Genomic DNA, 19,176 nt, shown 5'->3' with positions numbered 1-19,176 from the left:
CACAAGGGCACTGTAGTCGGCAATCCGGAATTACAATGTCGGGGAGGTGTAGACCTTGCGGCCCAAAAGGTCCAGTTGCTTATGGTCTTTGTCCTGTGATGTACATCAGTGTTGAGTTTGTTTGGTCCTGTGGTTAGCAGCTTCAACCACTAAAGAATTTGGTTGTGGATGGACAAACGGGAAGTCCATTCCTTTGGCTGGAACATAATATTTTTGGTCCACCCTTTTGCATGTTGGGGGGGAGAGGCGGTGGCTGGGGTCTGCCACACCGTTTCTGCTGGGTTTAGAATAGCATCATTTATGAATAGGGCTATTTTTGAGGAAGTAGATGGTTGCAAGATTTTTAACAGTTTATGTTGATTTTCTTGGACTTCAAGTGGGAGGTCCTGGCTAATCACTATGCGTTTGAATAACTCCTGGAATTGCTTAAAGTCATCAGCCAGGATGGGCGGAGATGGCACGATGGCTTCATCAAGAGAAGAAAAAGAATTATGTTCAAGGGATACTTTCTTAGGAGCGGGTTCTTCCTCTGGTTCCTCGGATATCTCCTTCGTGGTTGGTTTAGACCTAGTTGGAGAGCACTAAGGAGAAGGTTTTGGGGTGTCCCTCTCTGATTCAGGTTGAAGTGATTTTTCCATTAGGATCATTTTTTGAGGTGGAGATCCCAGTCGGTCTCACCTTCAGGTTGCTACAGCGGACACACTCGGATGGTATGTGCATCTCTGTGAGGCATCTCACACAGAGAGAGTGCCCATCAGAGCACAGCATAGCTTCTTTGCAAGAGCCGCATTTTTTTACACCAGGGGAGCCTGGCGTGATCAAAGTAAAGTCCCAGGTGGACCAAGAACTTTGAGTTTTGTGCTCCACAGGAAGCAGGGAACGGGGGAACACAGAAAAAACTAAGTAAATTTTTTTTTATATAACACTAACTACTTATCTAAGGAAAGTTAAACTGAAGCGAACAACTAACTATTTTGCTATCTCTAGGGGTAGACGCTGACGCACTACCCCAAGCTCCGTCTTCAGTCGAGGACGGTTGAGAAGGAACCATAGGGGGTCAGGCAGTGTGCACACTGAACGAGACTGCAACGACACCACGAGACAGCTATTGCACATGCATGGCCTCACCAGGCACTGTTACCGAAAATCTCCGATTAACAGCACCGGGACGCACCATCACCCAAAGTGGAGCACCCACCAGGACACACATTTTGAAGAACCTCAGTTAATGCACAAGGTAAGTAACCCTCTCTTGCACTGATGGGTGCAGACCATATTGATGTTGCTGGTTGTTACAGCAGTGCTGAGCAACATGACTGCACGGAGGTGCTAAGTGTTCTGATTGCACAGAACAAACAATAATGCTGTTAGCTTTGGATGTACTGACATAGCCAATAGTCCTGCAGAGTCCAGTAGAGGGAGACATCAAATCTCTTCCAAGACAAAGACATGAGGAGTTAAAGGCACCAACAGAGGTGGGGACTGTAGTGAAAGAGTTTGGTACATCAATAATGCCAAAATAGGGCCTTTTTCATCACTTCAGATTGAGACATGTGAAAACGCCAGACTTCACAGTGCCAGAGTCAACAGCACTGCCTCAGAGAGAGCCAACGTGCTCTTGTGCTTTTGATGTGCTGAACCAGTTCCAGAAGACTTACTGTACAATTTCTTTGGTGAGGATGTAGACTTTTGAATGCTTCTCAGGATAAGAACACTTAGATGAGACAGCAGAAGCATACGAAGAACAATGTTTCTCATCCAAGTTGTGCTTAAAGTCTTGTGCTAGAGGAGGGGCACTCCTGATACAGAATCTATCGGTTTAAAGTTAGGGTCCAGTTCTGATACTGGACACACAGGTCTGATCATGTCCATTAGATGGACCACTGAACAACAGTCTGTCTGCTTTTTTATTGTAGTGGGCAAGGAGGTACAAATTGGGCATCTGTCCCTCATATGCCCTTCCCCTAAGCAGAACACACACCTTTCTTATCTATTCAGGACAGGGAACACAGCCCTGCATGTAGCACATTGTTTGAAACCCAGGGATTTCTTCATAATTAACCACCAGGATTTACTTTAAAACTAAACTAGCTAACCTAATGCTAATTAAACTAACCCGAGTATAAACAACTATTTGCAAAAAGATTTTTAGAAAGCTGGCTGAACTGCAAAGCTATGGGGAGCTCAGACTCTTGCCACAGGCCATGAGAAGGAAGCGAGAGGATAGCTCTGGACACACCCACTTTACAGCCTTGGCTGGGCTCATGTACCACCTAGACATACTGCTGGCAAGAATCTCCCACTTTAGGTCTGTGCAAGTCTAGTGCACTAAAGTGGAATCTAATGTGCACAATCACTTGAAGGAGAACCATTAAAACACAAATTATCAACATCACATGTCAAAATATACTAAGTAAATATCCTTAAATCAAACTCTAATAAGTTCTCAAGGAGCATTTTTCTTACTCTGCCTACCTGCAAATTTTAAATTATTATTGATGTATACATTTTTAGTTGGTTTGTGTGGGAGGTGAAATGATAGTTTACGAACATTTACTGATAACAATCTAATTCTTCTAAACCTATTTAGAATACATTCTACTCTCAGGAATGAGGACTTTCCAGTGACCCCTTCCAGTCAGTACAGGAACAGCGTTGTTTGGCTCCAAGAGCTGCCCCACCCTGCTGGGTGTGTAGGAATAAGCTCTCTTGCTCCATCAAAATGAACAAGGTCTCTTAATTCAACTATACTATATGTCCATGCCCAATATCATTAGTATTTCCCCATGCATTTGTGAACTTATTGAAACATTTCAACTATTCTAGCACTGGGCCTTTTTCTAGAGTAGAAATAGCTTATAATGTTACGTTACTGGAATAATTTTTTTTAAAAGTTATGTACAGTATAATTCATTTTTTCCTACAAATCCACATTGAGTAAGTCTTTCATGAATTCAAAGTTGCCGCTCAGATGACTCAAACTCACATTTTATTAGTAGTAACGTTTATATTTAGAGTAATAAATATGTTGGTACCAAAAACACACTGCAACAAAAACCCTACTTACATGAAAATTCCATTTCAAATATGGAATCAGGATCTTAAAATGTATCATTTCCAAACAGTATCCTTTGTTTTCCCTTTTAGCACTGAAGTAGTTTGCAAAGACTGTATAGGAGCCATAGAAACAAAACAAAACTTAAAACTAAAATAAATGTTTTATATCTTACACACATCAGTTCCTGAACACTTTACAGAAACAAACATAAACTTGTTGAGAAAAGGATAATCCTTTCCAGGGAGCTACAAATTAAGCAGCAAAACACAGCAGTTCACTAGAGCCCACCAAAGCAGCAGAAAAAGTCAAATGCATACAGCTCCTCACAAAGAGAGACATATACTGGAAACCAAAAACAGCAAATACAGAGCATTAATGAATTGTAATACATAATGAGACTATAACCTGCCATTTAGTAATTGCACTAAATGTAGCTAAAAATGGTGGCCTTTCACATACTGGGATTAACAGATTATATCCGTAGGAGATGCCTTAGTTGAAACAAAAGATGCAGCCATCTGGTTTCTAGAATCAGCATAAAGAAGTAAATTGGGAAGATTACTGAGGACACATTCCAAACTGCCAAATTGTATCACTCTTTGGAGAGTGGAGACCCCAAAAAAAAAAAAAAAAAAAAAGCTATGCCATGCCAAAATAATAATACGAATACTTAACATTATCTTCAACCATTTTTTATCAAAAGGACCTCAAAACACTTTACAAACATTAATTAAACCTCACAACGCTCTTCGGAGGTAAATCATATTTCAGGTGGGTATCTAACGATGAGAGAGGTTAAGCGACTTACTCAAGGTCACATAACAAGATGCTGGCAGAGCTTGGAATAAAAACCAGCACTCTCAACTCCCCATTATTTTTCAAGCACCCAAAAGTACAGTAGGCACCTGATAAAACATGAAAAAACCCCATAAACTTTAGTCTAAAGAGCATGGAGACTAAAATGTACAAAATGTTGTAAGTGAGGGTCATAGACAAAGGGGGAAGAGGGACAACAAAAGTAAGGCAGCTACACAACTTGACAGTTTTATTATTTTGCTCATTTTAGCTGTTCGCTCTTTCCCCTCCACTTCTCATGGAAGAGAGGTCAGGAGGAGTTTTAGAGAGAACTTCTAATTTGGGGAAGGAGGTGGCCTGGCAAACAAACAGTTTCTGAGAGGGAGATCCAAGCATAAGGGCAGCTTGGAATAGAGGGGCTGTCAGCATTGGGGTGAGGAAGATGCAGAAGTGGGGATGAAAAAAAAAAGGCAAATGAGTGGAAGGGATGCAATGTATGAAGGAGAGAATATGAAAGGTGACGAGGTCAGAGCTGAAAGCATGGACTGTGTGATACAGGGCCTTTAAGGCAAGGGGGAAAAAAAGTCAATGTGATTCCCATCATCTGCTCAACCTACTGAACCAAATTCACCCTCTCCCAAGAAAAGAAGGGTTGTTCACAGCAGCCCCAAAATTAGGCTTTTCACACAGCACCCATGAATAAGGAACCATTAGCTCAGGGCTTGAACAATGTAAGAGTACACCTATCTGCCCGAAGACTAAACCCACCACTATAAAATAAAAGCCCAATAAAAAAGACCAGTGAGCTCCAGTGACAACAGCTCCAGCCCCTCAGTCTCCCCGCCGGACTGCCACGCCTTCCTCATGTGTGGAAGCTGCTTTACCCCCCAATCCTCTTCCCTTCCCCTGCCTGCCCCATAAAGCTTAAACCCCCCTCCCCACACACTATCGCCTTATCCCTTCCCCAGTATACGGAGGAGCCAGAGCCAGCCTGGCTCCCCCCACCCACGCGGGGTGCGTAGGCTCCTCTGCTCCCTCTCCTCCCGTATGTAAGGAGGTTTTTCCTCTGTCCCCGACCCCGGTAACCGTTGGGGTTCAAACCTTACCGGCTACCCGGCGCCGCGATGAGGCGGCAGCGGGGAGAGCGCGCGCCGCAGACAACAGCAGCTGTGCAGGGGTAACGAAAGGCAACAGCTGTGAAAACGCGCGAGCTCGAGAGAAGGCAGAGCCGTCGCGGCGGCAGCAACAGCGCGCGGCCGGGATACAGAGAAGGGGGAGGGAACAGTGCGCTGCCAAGAGACAGAGGTGGGGAAAGGGGCCGGGCTTTAAACGACGCTCCGCCCTAGCCCGAGGAAAGACATACGGAGATACGACAGTCACGCCAGTAAGAATTTAAGGGAGCTCCCTCCCATTCGACTACATGAAGAGGGGCGGGCGCTATATGTGATGGATAGCTACTTTATCCAATGGGAAAGGAGGTGAGGCGGGATTCCGTTAGATGGGCAAGTCTCTACCACAATAAGTCGCTGACTTGATGTAGTCCTTTGTTTGATTGACGTCCCTGTCCCTGAATTGGCAGAAGGGAAAAAGTGGGCGGGCTGAGTGTGCATTTGGGTTCCCTTATACCCAATGGCTATGGTGCGAAGGCAGGGCTCAGTTTGATGGGCATCTGGCCCATCTAAAGACGTGGTGCAAAGACGGCATCAATTTGATCGGCTCCTCTGCCGCCCAATGGGAGTGGGTCAGAGTCCGTTCATGGCGTGATGGGCTAGCCAATGGGCGCGCTGCAGAAGTGGTCGGAGCGTCTCTCGCGCTCTCTTTTGCCTAATGAGGGGGCCCCTCCTCTCCACCTGCAACCCGCTTGTTGGCTGGGGCCCTTGCAACGCGCGTCGGGGCCGGGGGCTGTAACGTGATGAGCCGCGACCCTGCGAAGGGAGGGGGAAAGCTCTGGCCTCGGGGTGAGGCGGCGGCAGCGGCTGCGCAGGGCGGCCCGGGCCTGCCTGGTAGGTACAGGGAGAGGTGGGGGCCTCTCGTCTCCTGGTCCCGGAGACGGGTTCTCAACGGGGTGGGGGGGACCCTCTGTGCGTGCCCAGCGCGGGCCCAGCACAGGCCGAACGGGCTGCAGGGAGGGCGAGCCGGACTCGGCCCTGCGGGCGGGAGCGGGTGCCCCTCCCGTGGGCACGTAGGGGACCCCGCCCCCGAGCCTTTCAGAGCTGCCGGTTGGCTGAGGCGTCCCGCTGGGCGGGGAGCCGGAGCGGCGGGGCGAGTGAGGCGCAGAGGGAAGCCTCCCCTTCGACCCAGCGGGGCTGCGAGTCCTGTCGCGGCGGGGCAGGGGCGCCAGTTCAGATTTTGGTCGAGGTTGATTCTTCCAGCAGTGGCCACTGCCAGGTGTCCCGGGGGAATGAACAGGACAGGCACCAGGCGATCCTCGAGTTGCCCGCTCCCAGCTTCTGGCAAACAGCGAGGGCCATGCAGACCATGGTGTTGGATCCCTGCCCACCCTGGCTAATATCCTCCGTGAACTTATCTAGTTCTTACTGGAACCCTGTTACAGTTTTGGCCTTCACAACGTCCCCTAGCAAAGAGTTCCACCCATTGACTGTGAAGAAATACTTGTTTGTTTGTTTTAAATCTGCTGCCTGTTAATTTCATTTGGTGACTCCTGGTTCTTGTGTTATGAGGAGTAAATAATTCCTTATTAAATTTTTCCACACCATTCATGATTTTATAGCCCTCTGTCATATCCTTCCTTAGTCATCTCTTTTCCAAGCTGAAAAGTCCCAGTCCTATTAATCTCTCCTCATACAGAACCCATTCCATACCCCTAGTAATTTCTGTTGTCCTCCTCTGTACCTTGTCCAAATCCAATATATCTTTTTTGAGATGGGGTGACCAAATCTGCACACACTATTCAATATGTTGGTATACCATGGATTTATGTAGAGGCAATATGATACTTTTCTCATATTATCTATTCCTTTCTTAATGATTCCCAATATTCTGTTAGCATTTTTAATTGCCACTGGACATTGAGCAGATGTTTTCAGAGAACTATTCACAATGACTCCAAGACTTCTTTATTGATGGGTTCAGCTAATTTAGACCCCATCATTTTGTATGTATAGTTGGGATTATATTTTGCCAACTGCATTACTTTGCATTTATCAACATTGAATTTCTTCTGCCATTGTGTTGCTCAGTCACCCAGTTTTGTGAGATCCCTTTGTAACTCTTCGCAGTCTGCTTTGGACTGAACTATCTTGAATAATTTTGTGCTAGCTACAAATTTTACCACCTCACTGTGTACCCCTTTTTCCAGATCATTTATGAATATGTTGAATAGGACTTGTCCCAGTACAGACCCCTGAGGGAAACCACTATTTACCTCTCTCCATTCTCACCTTTTATTCCTACCCTTTGTTTCCTATCTTTTAACTGAAGTGCCTGGCAGTGCTTTCAGGATCACTTACTTTACTTTAATGACAGGTTTCAGAGTAACAGCCGTGTTAGTCTGTATTCGCAAAAAGAAAAGGAGTACTTGTGGCACCTTAGAGACTAACCAATTTATTTGAGCATAAGCAAGTGAGCTGTAGCTCACAAAAGCTTATGCCCAAATAAATTGGTTAGTCTCTAAGGTGCTACAAGTACTCCTTTTCTTTTTACTTTAATGATAAGCCTTTTGTTGTCTTAATCACCCTGTCTCTGGTTATAAACAAACTCCCTGCACCAAAGGTTATGCTGCTCCCAGCTTCAGAAGTTATTACATATCACACTCAAGCTGTTGCAGTTAAGAGCTCTGTCTGGGGCTAGAGTGAGAAGACCTCCCCTAGGGAACTTGGGGAGAGGGCCTAGAGTCCTCACCCCCCCCCCCATGGCACCCCTGGGCCAGGGGTGAAGACTCATGTGCTTCAGGGAACATCACTGACTCACAAGCACCTTCCGCCATGGCAGAATCCTGCTGACACAGAGGCCAGGAATACAGCTGCTGCCTGCTCCAAGTAATCACTCTGGGTGGGGAACAGACCACAGTAGTGCAGGGCCCTGAGGAGTTCATGATATCAGAAGTCAACTATGAATTCCAGAACCCTGCTAATCCTAATTGGCCAGGCATAATCGCAGGAAATGCTCCTCTAGACTCAGGCTTGGTTGGCCTACACATGATACTTATAGCTGTGTCACAGGGGTGTGGGGGAAAACACTGACGTAACCCTTACTGTTGATATATTCGTCAGCAGAAGTATTTGTCCATCAACATAGCTAATATCATTCAGGGAGGTGGTATTCCTACCTTGACAGAAAAACTACTCCTATCAGTGTAGGGCAGTGGCTTTCAGACTATTTTTCTGATGACCCAGTTGAAGAAAATTGTTGATGCCTGTGATCCAATGGAGCTGGGGATGAAGTGTTTGGTGTGTAGGAGGGGCTTAGGTCTGGGGCAGAGGGTTAGAGTAGGGGGGGTGAGGGCTGCGGGGTGGGACGAGGAATGAGGAGTTCAGGGGTGGGAGGGGGCTCTGGGCTGGAGCAGGGGTTCGGGGGTGAGGGCTGTGGCTGGGAATGAGGGGTTATGGGAGTGGGAGTGGGACGGGGCGCTGGGCTGAGGGTTGGGATGGAGGGGGTCTGTGACCTGGGGATGAGGGGTTTGGGGTGCAGGAGGGGGCTCAGGGCTCTGGGCTGGGGGGGCAGGCTCTTGGGGGGCAGGGATGAGGGGTTTGGAGGTGCAGGAAGGGGCTCTGGGTTTGGGGGGGCTCAGGACTGGGGCATGGGATTGGGGCACGGGTTTGGGGTGTGAGCTTACCTCCGGCAGCTCCCAGTCAGCAGCACAGCCGGGATGCAGAGGCAGTAGGCCAGTGGGAGTGCAGAGCTGGTGCTCAGGGCAGGGGCAGTGCGTGGAGCCCTGTGCCCCCCCCCCACTCAGGAGCCAGTCCTGCTGATGGCCACTTGCGGGGCGCAGCACGGTGTCAGAACAGGTAGGGACTAGCCTGCCTTAGCTGGGCAGCACCGCTGATGGGACTTTTAACTGCTCGGTCAGCGGTGCTGACCAAAGCCACTGCGACCCAGTCCCTTCCATTCTGTGACCCAGTTCTGGGTTGTGACCCACGGTTTGAAAACCACTGGTGTAGGCTATGTCTACACTCCAGTCTCCAGTGTATAGACATAGAGTAAGGGTTTATTGACCTAGGGAGTTATTCTAGATTAAACGAATTTGGAATATGGCATTTATGGGGGAGTAAGAGCATCCACTAAAACAGTTAATCTGCTTTAAATTACACCCTGCTCTATTCCAGATCAGTGTCCAGGGACAGACAAGCCCTAATATCCCAAAATAAAAGGGGTGTCCAGGATTTTTGCTATCAGTGCCTTCAGGCCAGCAAAAGGAGGCTGTGAATATGAAGTGTCCCAAATAATGAGGCAACTGACAATAACTTGTTACCCAGAAGCAGTGAATATACCATGTGCCAAAAACACAACAGAAGATGGCATTTCTTTCCATTTGGATAATTAGTTGGAGTTAGTGAATGTCAGTAGTTTTCTTTCCCTAAAAATTTTTTAACTCGAGAAATAAAATGCCTTAGCATAGTAAAATAGATATGTGGCTAAAGCCGTTCATAAGGTAAAATGCCCATGGATTAGTTGAAGAAAATTGATCCAGACAATCATTCTTAACATTCAGTGTTACAGGGATGAGGTTGTTCCTTGAACTGGAACATTGTTTTAGGATACCTTATCTTTTAAAGGTGAGAAGAACAGTTTTAAAAAAAAAAACTGTTTAAAAGTCCAAATCATTAATACACTACACAGTTTAAGGATGACCAATACATTAACCTTTTCTTACCTGCCGAGCTCTACGTTCAGGTTCTACCCTTGTTCCATGCATCAATATTTCCACTAAAATAAATGTGAGTTGCGCGCACACATCCTCCAAGAGCAAAATTTTGACTTCAAGAAATCTAAAAGAGCAGACAAGATTTTCTGCATTGCTTGGACCATATCATGCTCCCTACATCCCTATGTGGAGAGGTGCCTCCATGCTGGGTTTTCAACTCCCCAGTCAGCCTGTGTTGCCTTTTTCTGTGGTGCATTCCCTGCAAGAGGGCATTTCCTCATAACACGGTTCCATTGGAGCCATCCTGCCTGAGTGCTGGGGGCCAGTTGTGGTGCAGGGATAAAGTCTTCTACAAAATCTCCTGGGATCTGACAGATTTGTCTCACTGAGGTAAAGGATTGACCCCAATCCCCCTTTTACAGAATACAATGAGGAAACGTCTAAGGAATTGTAGTAGAGATTTCCATACAAAAAGCCCCCGTTCCATAATTTAACATGTTTGGGGCGGCGGGGGGGAGATCACCATTTTTATGGAAGGAAGTTGGCCGTTTGATATATGTAAGTGTTTTGGCTATACATCTCGTTAAGTATTCTTTCTCTGAAGAACATATTTAAACTGCTGGGTTTTAGTCATATTTTTCCATCTAATTTTTCTTTCCAATAAGTTTCTCGCATAATTTTTCTCAACTGTGGGAAATTTAGCTCTTTTAGTACCAAATACATAAATTATTAGTTGGGACTATCCTCATTGTCTACATTGAATATAATCAGATCAAGATCATTGGTCAATGGGCAATTTCCAGTCCAGTGATTAACTCATCTTTATCCATCATAATGTGGTTCAAAATAGTTCTTGTGTTGGGTGCAGTATCTTTTTGTGTTATAAACTTATAAACTATTATTTTCTAAACTCCAGTGTTTTACTACCAGCTGCACAAAACCTCCATTTCATGCCTCTCAAATTGAAGTTCTCCATAACAACCGTTTTTCCCCCCCATACACTAAACAGTTACAAAAAGAGTAACTTAGAGGACAATTTAAGAACACCCTGGTTTGATTTGGTGGTCTGTAACAGATCTCTCCAGTAGTTAGCACAGTGATCTATCTGCAGTCAAGATCCTATAGTTTTGCATTAAGCATAACTCTAAAACAGGTAATGGTGTCACTATCCTTCCTAAACAGGTTATAACCAATGATATTTGACATTCCAGACCTGTGACTTGTCCCACCCGTTTCATTAAGGTCAATGTCTATTTTCTATTAATTGAGAATTTTCAGTTCCTCTTGCTTGTTACCCATACTCCTAGCATTGTTAATTAATTTTTTCTCTTCACATGTTTTCCCACATCTCTTCAATGTGTTTGGAACATGTTGAATATGAGTTGGTACGACATTTGCCTCCTCCACTCTCACCTTTCTTTGTTAGGTTAATGCTTTCCAGGCTGCTTCTGCTAGGCTCCAGCTGAGAAATTCAGCCCCCGTTACCACGAGCCTGCAAGAGGCAGGCCATCTCGTTCATTGTGCCCCCTCTCCCACTAGAATGTGGCCTACTGTTCCACAAGAATTCCAGTGTCACACTAGTAGTGCAGCCAGCAATTCATCTCCTTCAGCCTTCTATTGATGGGACCAGAAGGATCTATGAGAATATCACTTGGTCTTTTATCTTCAGCTCCTTTTCAAGATCTAAGTCTCTTGTAGTCTGTGTAGTTCCATGTGATGCTAAGTCATTGGTTCTAATGTTTCAACAGCAGTGGAGACTTGCCAGATTACTTCATAATCCTGTCCAATCTTCATAATCCTGTCCAATCATGCAATTACATGTCAAATTTTTGCTCCAGGGAGACAACACACCATCCTGTTATTCTTCAGTCCCTTGCTGAGTTCTCTCTCCACTCTTCTTTATATGGAATCACTAATGATAATTGTTTGCATTTTCAGGATGACTGAATAATCTGTCACAAGGCAAACAGCTACCAAACTGCAAGGATGCCCATCAGCTATGACCCCAATAGCTTTCTGTTCCGTTTCTCGATAGTTGACTTACTGGTTATCTGATAACTCTTTGATAATTTTAGCCAGGCTGAATGCCTCCTAGCTCTGTGTCACAAATGGTCAGTTTGTTTGTTGGCTTTCTGCTCTTTCTAGTTCCCTTATTGCCAGTCCTTCCCCTTGTGGTGTCTGTGGCAACAATTGCTGAACCTGGTTATCCAAGAAGTAGTCACTTTCTTGGATGATGTGCATTTATGAAACTAGCATTTCCAGACTACATCTCCTTGATAGTACCCCCACCAGCCAGGCAGCATTCTTGTTTTATCCCTTGCCAGCAGCTTGTGTTGTTTATCCCTTTCTATGGGAATTCGGAATCAGAGCATGTGGGAGAAGTACTTTCAGTAAACAATGGGTCTTTGCACTCAAGTGGATAGGAATAGCTTTTTCTGTCTCCTGGGCAAAGCTCTTTGCCTCTTAAAGATTAAATAGGAAGAAAGTTGTACAAATCTGAATATGTGCTGTTAGGCAGCTGAGATCCTCTTTGGAAAAATGTCTATAGGGTTTGACTTTCTGAAAACACCGCCCGACAGAGAAATAGTGGAAGCAGAAAAAGCTGTGAGACCATGGATCTAAAATACATTTCTGAAGATGTGGGTAGGAGGGGTTTGGTATTCCTGAAATCACTTGTCTTTCTTTCCTGCTTTGAAATTTGGTCTCTAATATTGTAGTAGCAGGTCATATATAGGGCTGTATGCAGGAGCCCTCAGAACTCCAGCTCTTGTGACACCAAGCTAAAATCATGAACAACTGGAACTGTGAATAGGGAACAAAATAAACTTAGATTGTAATTGGGGCCTGTTTGTTCATACACACCATAACCAGTTCAGTGGGGCATTGATCCCTGACTGCCCTCTAAGCACTACTGTAATACAACTGATGTCAGAGCCAACACTAACTGTGCAAAGGGCTGGGTGCCTATTGGCTAAGTTATCACAAAAATTGTCCTTAACCCTTATTAGTTTCCCTTAGATCGTTCAGTCTGAGCAGCAGTTTCCAGGACATTTCAGTTAGTGTCTTTGCTACCTTGTACTTCCTCTGCATTTTACTCCTTTGATGAGAAAAGCATCTCTACAAGAGCAGCATCCATTTTAGAGAAGTTTACACACTATTTGTGCTTTGACAGGAACTAAGTAACATAACACTTCTGTGTATGTCATAGTCCCGGAAAAAGCATTCAGCCTTGTACAGACCTCCAAAGCAGAAACTGTATTTGTTGACCACAATCTAGAGAGATTCACAAAGATGACAGCCTGCACAGAGAAGTCCAAAGTTAAGGATGATTTAGGATTAAGGCCTCTATAGTTTAACTGTAAATTGCTGTATTTGCTCTGCAGAATGTGTTTTGTTAAGGACATGAGAGGATGAGGGCTTGGCTAATTGGCTTACAAAAAGCATTCAGGTTTGAGTGGTGAATTCATTTGGAAAGAGGACCAGAATTAAAATGCTCAGTGTTAAGACTTGTATCATTGGAAGAACAGAGTCATAAAAGGGAAATGTGAAATATGTCTGCTATCTAGGTGAGGTGGGATTGTGATGGGTTCTGAAAGCAATAACAAGGAATGAAACTTTTGCTTGTGAATCTTCAAGATATATTCCATATGTTCTTGATATGCCATTTTTGACTGGTTGTTTTTTTTTTCCTGGTCTTAGGTTGTTGCTGACAGTTGGGGGGGGAAAACTCCCTATCAAAGCTGTTTAAATGAGAATGTCCCTGGCACAGAGAGTGCTGCTCACATGGCTTTTCACATTACTCTTCCTGATTATGTTGGTGTTAAAATTGGACGAGAAAGCACCATGGAACTGGTTTCTTATCTTTATTCCAGTCTGGATATTTGATACTATCCTTCTTGTTATGCTAATTGTAAAAATGGCTGGGCGATGTAAGTCTGGCTATGACCCTCGCAATGGTTCTCAAAACGTAAAGAAAAAGGCCTGGTACCTCATCGCAATGCTGCTTAAATTAGCTTTCTGCCTTGCCCTCTGCGCTAAACTGGAACAATTTACTGAAATGAAACTAGTGTATGTCTTTATCCCCTTATGGGCCTTGCTCATGGGGGGAATGATTGAGCTTGGATATAACATCTTCTATGTACGAAGAGACTAAGTTGTAACAAAACTTTTTCAAGTTGACCAATATCAAATTACTGGATCATCCTATCTTGGTACAAGCTTAAACTTCACACAGCAACTACAAATAATAAATGTCAATCTGAAAATTTTATTTAAGACAGGCTGGTATTTAAAGTGGATTTGTTCAGTTTTTATTTTAGAACTGTCACAAATATCCTCATGTAAATAAAGTATGTTTGACTTCAGCTGTGTTTCTAAACATGATGTAATTTGTTAAAACAGAATTCATGCATTTTTGTGACACACATCTTCACCGCCTCATAAAACTACTAGACCTTCCATTCTAAAGAGTGCAACCTGTTTAAATTCTGGGAGGAGGATTTAGTTTTCCACTACATATTGTAATAAGTAGCTCCTTGGAACTGATAGAATAGTTCTAATACAATTTTCTATAATGTACTAAATTTTCTGTGGAGCACTGATAACAGCTGAAAGTATTTACAGTGGGGCTAATACCCCTGCCTATTACCATTGCCTGACATGTCACATAAGATGCTGTTTTTCTGTAATTTACAACTATGCCAGACTAACAGTTCAGGTTGAAATTTTCCAGGGGGTTTCTGCTTCAGAATGATTTTTTTTAGTTAATTAATTTTGGCTAATAGGGTTCAGCCATTTCTGCGACAGGTTCTCTTTCAAAAACCCTAGCACTCCTGGATTTTGGAGCAAGGAATTTGAAATGAGGGAGGAAGTCACTTTGTGTCAGGGAGGTGCCTTTTGCCATTCTCCATGACCATCTGCACAAATTTGGGTAAGTTATAAGCCTTTGGGCAAAAAATGTTTGCCCATGTTCAGTAGAGGCTTGAGCTAAAAATCTCAAAAGATTCAGTTCCCACTCAGACCTCTCTCAGCTCCTAGTGCTGACCAGAGTGTTCATGCACCAGCCCCACAAAGCCCAGGGCAACAAAGGTGAAGTCAGACTCTCCCAGTAATAGCTGCTCTGGGGTTAATGACTGGAAATAAGACCTGGGAGCTTATCTCTCCTGTGCTGACAGTGACCTCCCTCCTGGCACCAAAGCAGCATAGAGTAAGCTGTGTGATGCAAATGGAGAGAGGACAAGACCCAGACCTAGGAAATTGTGGAGTAGATTAGTAGAAAGAGCCTGGGGGTGGGAACTGGGCCTGTCCAGATAAGGAGACTAGGTCTGTAACCTAGCAGGCACCTAGTGGGCCTGGGGGAAGGAGAGACATCAGACAAGCTAGGATAGATGAGGATGCTGAAATTAGATGAGACACCCAGGGAGGGAGACTGACCGGGAGCCAGTAGGGATGGGAACGTGTGTGTCCAGTGGTTAAGGGAGTGTGTAGCCAAAGGCTATGGGAGGGAAGGAAAAGATCAGGGAGTGAGAGAGAGAACTGGGAATGGGCAAGGAGATGGATAAGAATCCTAAAGAGTGGAGAAGAAGACTGACTAGGTTAGAAAACTGGGACAAAAGGCCAGTGGTGTGGTAGACACAGGCAGGTAGGGGGAGATGGGTAGTATATTTTATGCCTAGTAGATAACACACTGCTCCAGTTCCTGGAATGGATCCCAAGATCTAAATTTCACCATTCTTTGTCAGCAAACATTTGAGACCACCCCTGGTAAATGTCCATCCTCTTCTAGAGATGGTTGACCTAAAGAATGATTTCCTACTACTACTATCAGTTACTTAGCTCTAGTAGCAGAGGTTTGTATGGTGGATGTAAAGATCTCAGTCCCTGATGCTGAGCCATGTAGTTTTCACTATTATGCCTCATGATGGGATTTGTTTTCTCAGTTTAATTTTTTAACTACTTAGAAAATTACATACAAAATACATTTAAAACATGCAAAGGTACAAAGTCAAGCACTCAAAAATTAGCAAGGGCTGGAATTAAGATTGCCTGTGAAACCTTATTTCAGCCCTTTTTTGCATGTGTGTCAGGTCCAGTTGAGAAGATAAAGCCACTAGTTTCATGTGTTTTAAGCCTCTGGCATCTGAACCAGTGACTTCAGGCACAGCCCTGTCTTAGGATCACTCAACACACTCAGGTTTCTGATCTATCCAGAGAGGTGCAACCACACAGCCTGCTGCACCCTCCCAGGAAACAGGGCTAAGGCCCCAAACTCCCCTTGACAGAACTCCACCTGAAGGTGTGAGCTTTCTTGTTTACCTCTTCAAAGGGCAGATGATACCTGTAGCATACTTTCTATACTACAGACTTTGGTTAAGGCAGGTTACATGGGCATATAACCATTGAAGTTTATATAATTTGGGCATATTTGGCTGCTTGTGTCAACTTTGTGCTTACCGGGAGCATTTGTGTTGATGTAAAGGGTGGTGCATCATGGGGAGGTATTCCAGTGTGCCATGCATCGCTGTCCAGTGAATGCCTTTTGAGTTATTTTTGCAATGTTTATGGGATAGTAATGACTCACCCAGGTATCTCCAGGAGCTAGGGTTCAGGTTCCCAGCATGCAACTGTCTCCATCCCATACTTTTTTCAGCTTTTTTAAAAATCTCTCAAACTCACGCACAACTTTTTCGTTTCTGCCACTCTGAAAGAAGCATGGAGCGCCCAGAGTTTTGCACCAATCTCATGAATGTTGCAAATACATGCCATGATTCTACTGTATCTGCAGACTCTAGGAAGTACCACAACAATCAGGGATATGACAATTTCTTTGAGGGCAGTTTGCTGAGGGACATAACGGAAAATATTCCAAGGTTGTTTGGTGGTATTCCTGGAGCAGCTGCAGACAGTGGAGTGCTGCATCTGGGTCCAGAAACAAGCACTGACTGGTGGGATCATAATGCGGGTTTAGGACGATGAGCAGTGGCTGCAGAATTTTTTGATGCAAAAGGCCACATTCGTAGAGCTGTGTGCCAAGTTCGCTCCAGCACAGAGACACCAAAATGAGAGCAGCATTGACGGTGGAGAAGTGAGTGGGAAATGCACTCTGGAAGCCTGCAACACCGGATTGCTTCCAGTTTGTGGGAAATTATATTGGAGTTGGAAAATCCACAGGTGTATGTTGATTTGTATACCAAATGCAGCTAGCCTTGCACAAGGAGTCGCAGGAGCAGGTCCCTTTATCAGACCCAAGATTAAAAACACACTGGCTAGTTCCAGTGCCTGGATATGTTCTCAGAATATGTCCTGTGGTAGGCAAGTTAGAACTCTTATAGAATCTATGGGGAACCTTATAAAGGTTTTGAAACCTTTAGTATACTCTTTTATAGAGATCTGAACAGAGAGCAAGTGACCCAATATGGGAGCTCTTCCAGAATTAGCTGGTGCAATATTCAGATCTGTTGAGTCCACAACTGCTACTAATTTCAGGCTTGGTGCCAAGATATTCTCAGAACTGGGAAAAGCAGATCTCTTGCCATTCTGCTGCAATCTCACCTTTAAAGTGATTCTGGTTCAGGTACAAGAACATCTTTAGAATCTCACATATCTTTGGCAGTTCCAGAGGTTAAACCTTACCAAGTTTTTCCTCTGTATGGGTACTTTAGGATTTTGAACCTAGATCTGACAGGTTCTTTGTCTTCAACTTTCTCTCTTAATTGATGTACATGGCTCCAGAATTCAGGTATTTCTATAAAATATCAAGTCAACAGTTGAACTTACAAAGGTAGGTGATCTTTAGTTTTAAAACGGATGAGGTCTTGGAGAAACTAAAGGCCACCAGATTTCAGGTTGAGTCAATCAGTGCCTCACAAAATTCTCTTTCAGAAGTCAGCAGGTGTGATTTCAGTAGAAATCTTCTGTATCTGTCTACGTACAGAGACCCAGACAGCCTAGTAAAATTTTTTGCCATATCAAAAAAGGCAAAGTTTGTTTTTCCCTAGCCTCTGCTGCCTCAGAGGATCCCAAACCAATTGTAAGATTTAAATCCTCTCTTTCTTTTCCTCCTTTTTTGGAGACAATTTGTCCACAATTGTTTCAGGTATGACAAGCTATTTAGTTAAACTGCTCTGTACTAGAAATCAAACAGAACAGACTTCAAGATCATACCAACATCCAGTCCTTCCTCACCCCCAGGGATCTTTTCATGAAAAAATGATGCGAAAAGTGGTCTTGACCTTACTGAAAATTGAAATCTGGAGACAGAAGTAGTACAAAACTTCGGCGGGGAGAAAGGAGAATGGTTTTATTCCTCCTTTATAGCCATGTCTTATTTCTAATAGAAACAGTCTTACACATTCTACTGCATCTCTGCAAATTGAAAAAATGCCTATGCAAAAATTCTGCTCATTGGAGAAACCATGCACAATATCTTCTTTCAGCCTTTAGGACTGGTTTGCCACAGATTCTTGGGAGGGCTACTTCCATAGTGTTATAAGGACAAGACAAAGTTTCTCCAGTTCATAGTAGACAAACACCCTTGCAAACCTCATAAGATTCATTAAGTGCTCAAATGTTCTCTGACTCATTTGCATCACCCAAATCTACAGGTGTGGACAGATCTGGATGAATGACTCACAACAGATTCTCACCAGGGAGAGGTCTCATCCATCTGGTGCCAAGGAGAGAAAGACTGGTCAGGAGAAAAATCTTATATGAAGCAGTCTGATGGATTCCAACAGGTTGTAGTTAGGGTTCATATTCCTGGGGGAATTCTGCGCCACTGCGCAATCCAGAATTTTGCAGAAAGTAATGTGCATGCAGAATTTCCTTCCTCCACAGAAATTGGCTGCAATGCTGCTGGGGTCAGCTGGACCCAGCAGAGCCCAGCTCGCATATAGAAGATACTGTCTGGGGGAGGGGGAAGGAGCTAGAGGGTTCCTGGCAGCTGCAATTCCCTGCACGCCCTGAGGGAAGGAGACAGAGGTGTGCAGGAAACTCCACACGAGTCTGGGACCCAGCATCGGGCTGTTTCTTCCTCTGGATCCCTGGGCTCTGAGGGGGGGGCTGTCTGGGTTGGGGGGCACAGCTGGGCTCTGGGGAGCAGGGGGGTGGGCTAGGGGAGCCCATGACTGAGCTTTGGTGGGGAGGGGGTGTGGGTATCTGGGCAAGGGGGTTCATGGCTGGGCTCTGGGGGGCATATGTGTGGATATCTGGCCAGGGGGCCTCTGCAGCTAGGCTCTATGGAGAGGGGGTGTGCAGGTATCTGGGCTAGGGGGGCCCTGCGGCTAGGCTCTGGGGGGAGGAGGAGGCAGAGAAACAGAAACTGGGTTGTCATAGGGGTTTCTTTAACTCTCTACTCCTGTGGGAATTATTTTTGTATCTGTATTGTTACAGACAGACTTGTGACAGGTATTTTGAAATAAATTCCCAAAATAATTAAAACCAGCTTGATTATGTAGTGTTATTTTGACAAATAAAATTTGCAGAATTTTAATATATTGGG

At 44.6% G+C, this 19,176-nt stretch overlaps 2 protein-coding genes across 4 annotated transcripts in view; one reads left to right on the top strand and one right to left on the bottom strand.

Moving 5' to 3' along the window:
- The window catches only part of PHTF2 (putative homeodomain transcription factor 2), a 183,031-nt gene extending 177,896 nt beyond the window's left edge, over positions 1-5,135 (bottom strand). For all 3 annotated transcript variants that reach the window (XM_074942549.1, XM_074942548.1, XM_074942546.1), the window contains exon 1: positions 4,960-5,135. The gene's annotated coding sequence lies outside the window, so the exon portion shown is untranslated. The remainder of the gene's footprint in view (positions 1-4,959) is intronic.
- A 535-nt stretch (positions 5,136-5,670) lies between these two features.
- On the top strand, positions 5,671-18,648 carry TMEM60 (transmembrane protein 60). Its single transcript, XM_074942545.1, has 2 exons — positions 5,671-5,856; positions 13,377-18,648. Exon 2 carries the CDS (start codon positions 13,426-13,428, stop codon positions 13,828-13,830), a length of 405 nt encoding a protein of 134 aa, XP_074798646.1. The 5' UTR covers positions 5,671-5,856; positions 13,377-13,425; the 3' UTR covers positions 13,831-18,648.
- Positions 18,649-19,176: the final 528 nt, after the last annotated feature.

This window comes from Natator depressus, chromosome 1 (assembly GCF_965152275.1).
Source record: "Natator depressus isolate rNatDep1 chromosome 1, rNatDep2.hap1, whole genome shotgun sequence".
NCBI lineage: Eukaryota > Metazoa > Chordata > Testudines > Cheloniidae > Natator > Natator depressus.
Note: the sequence above shows the minus strand (reverse complement) of the source record. Positions and strands in the feature narration are given on the sequence as shown.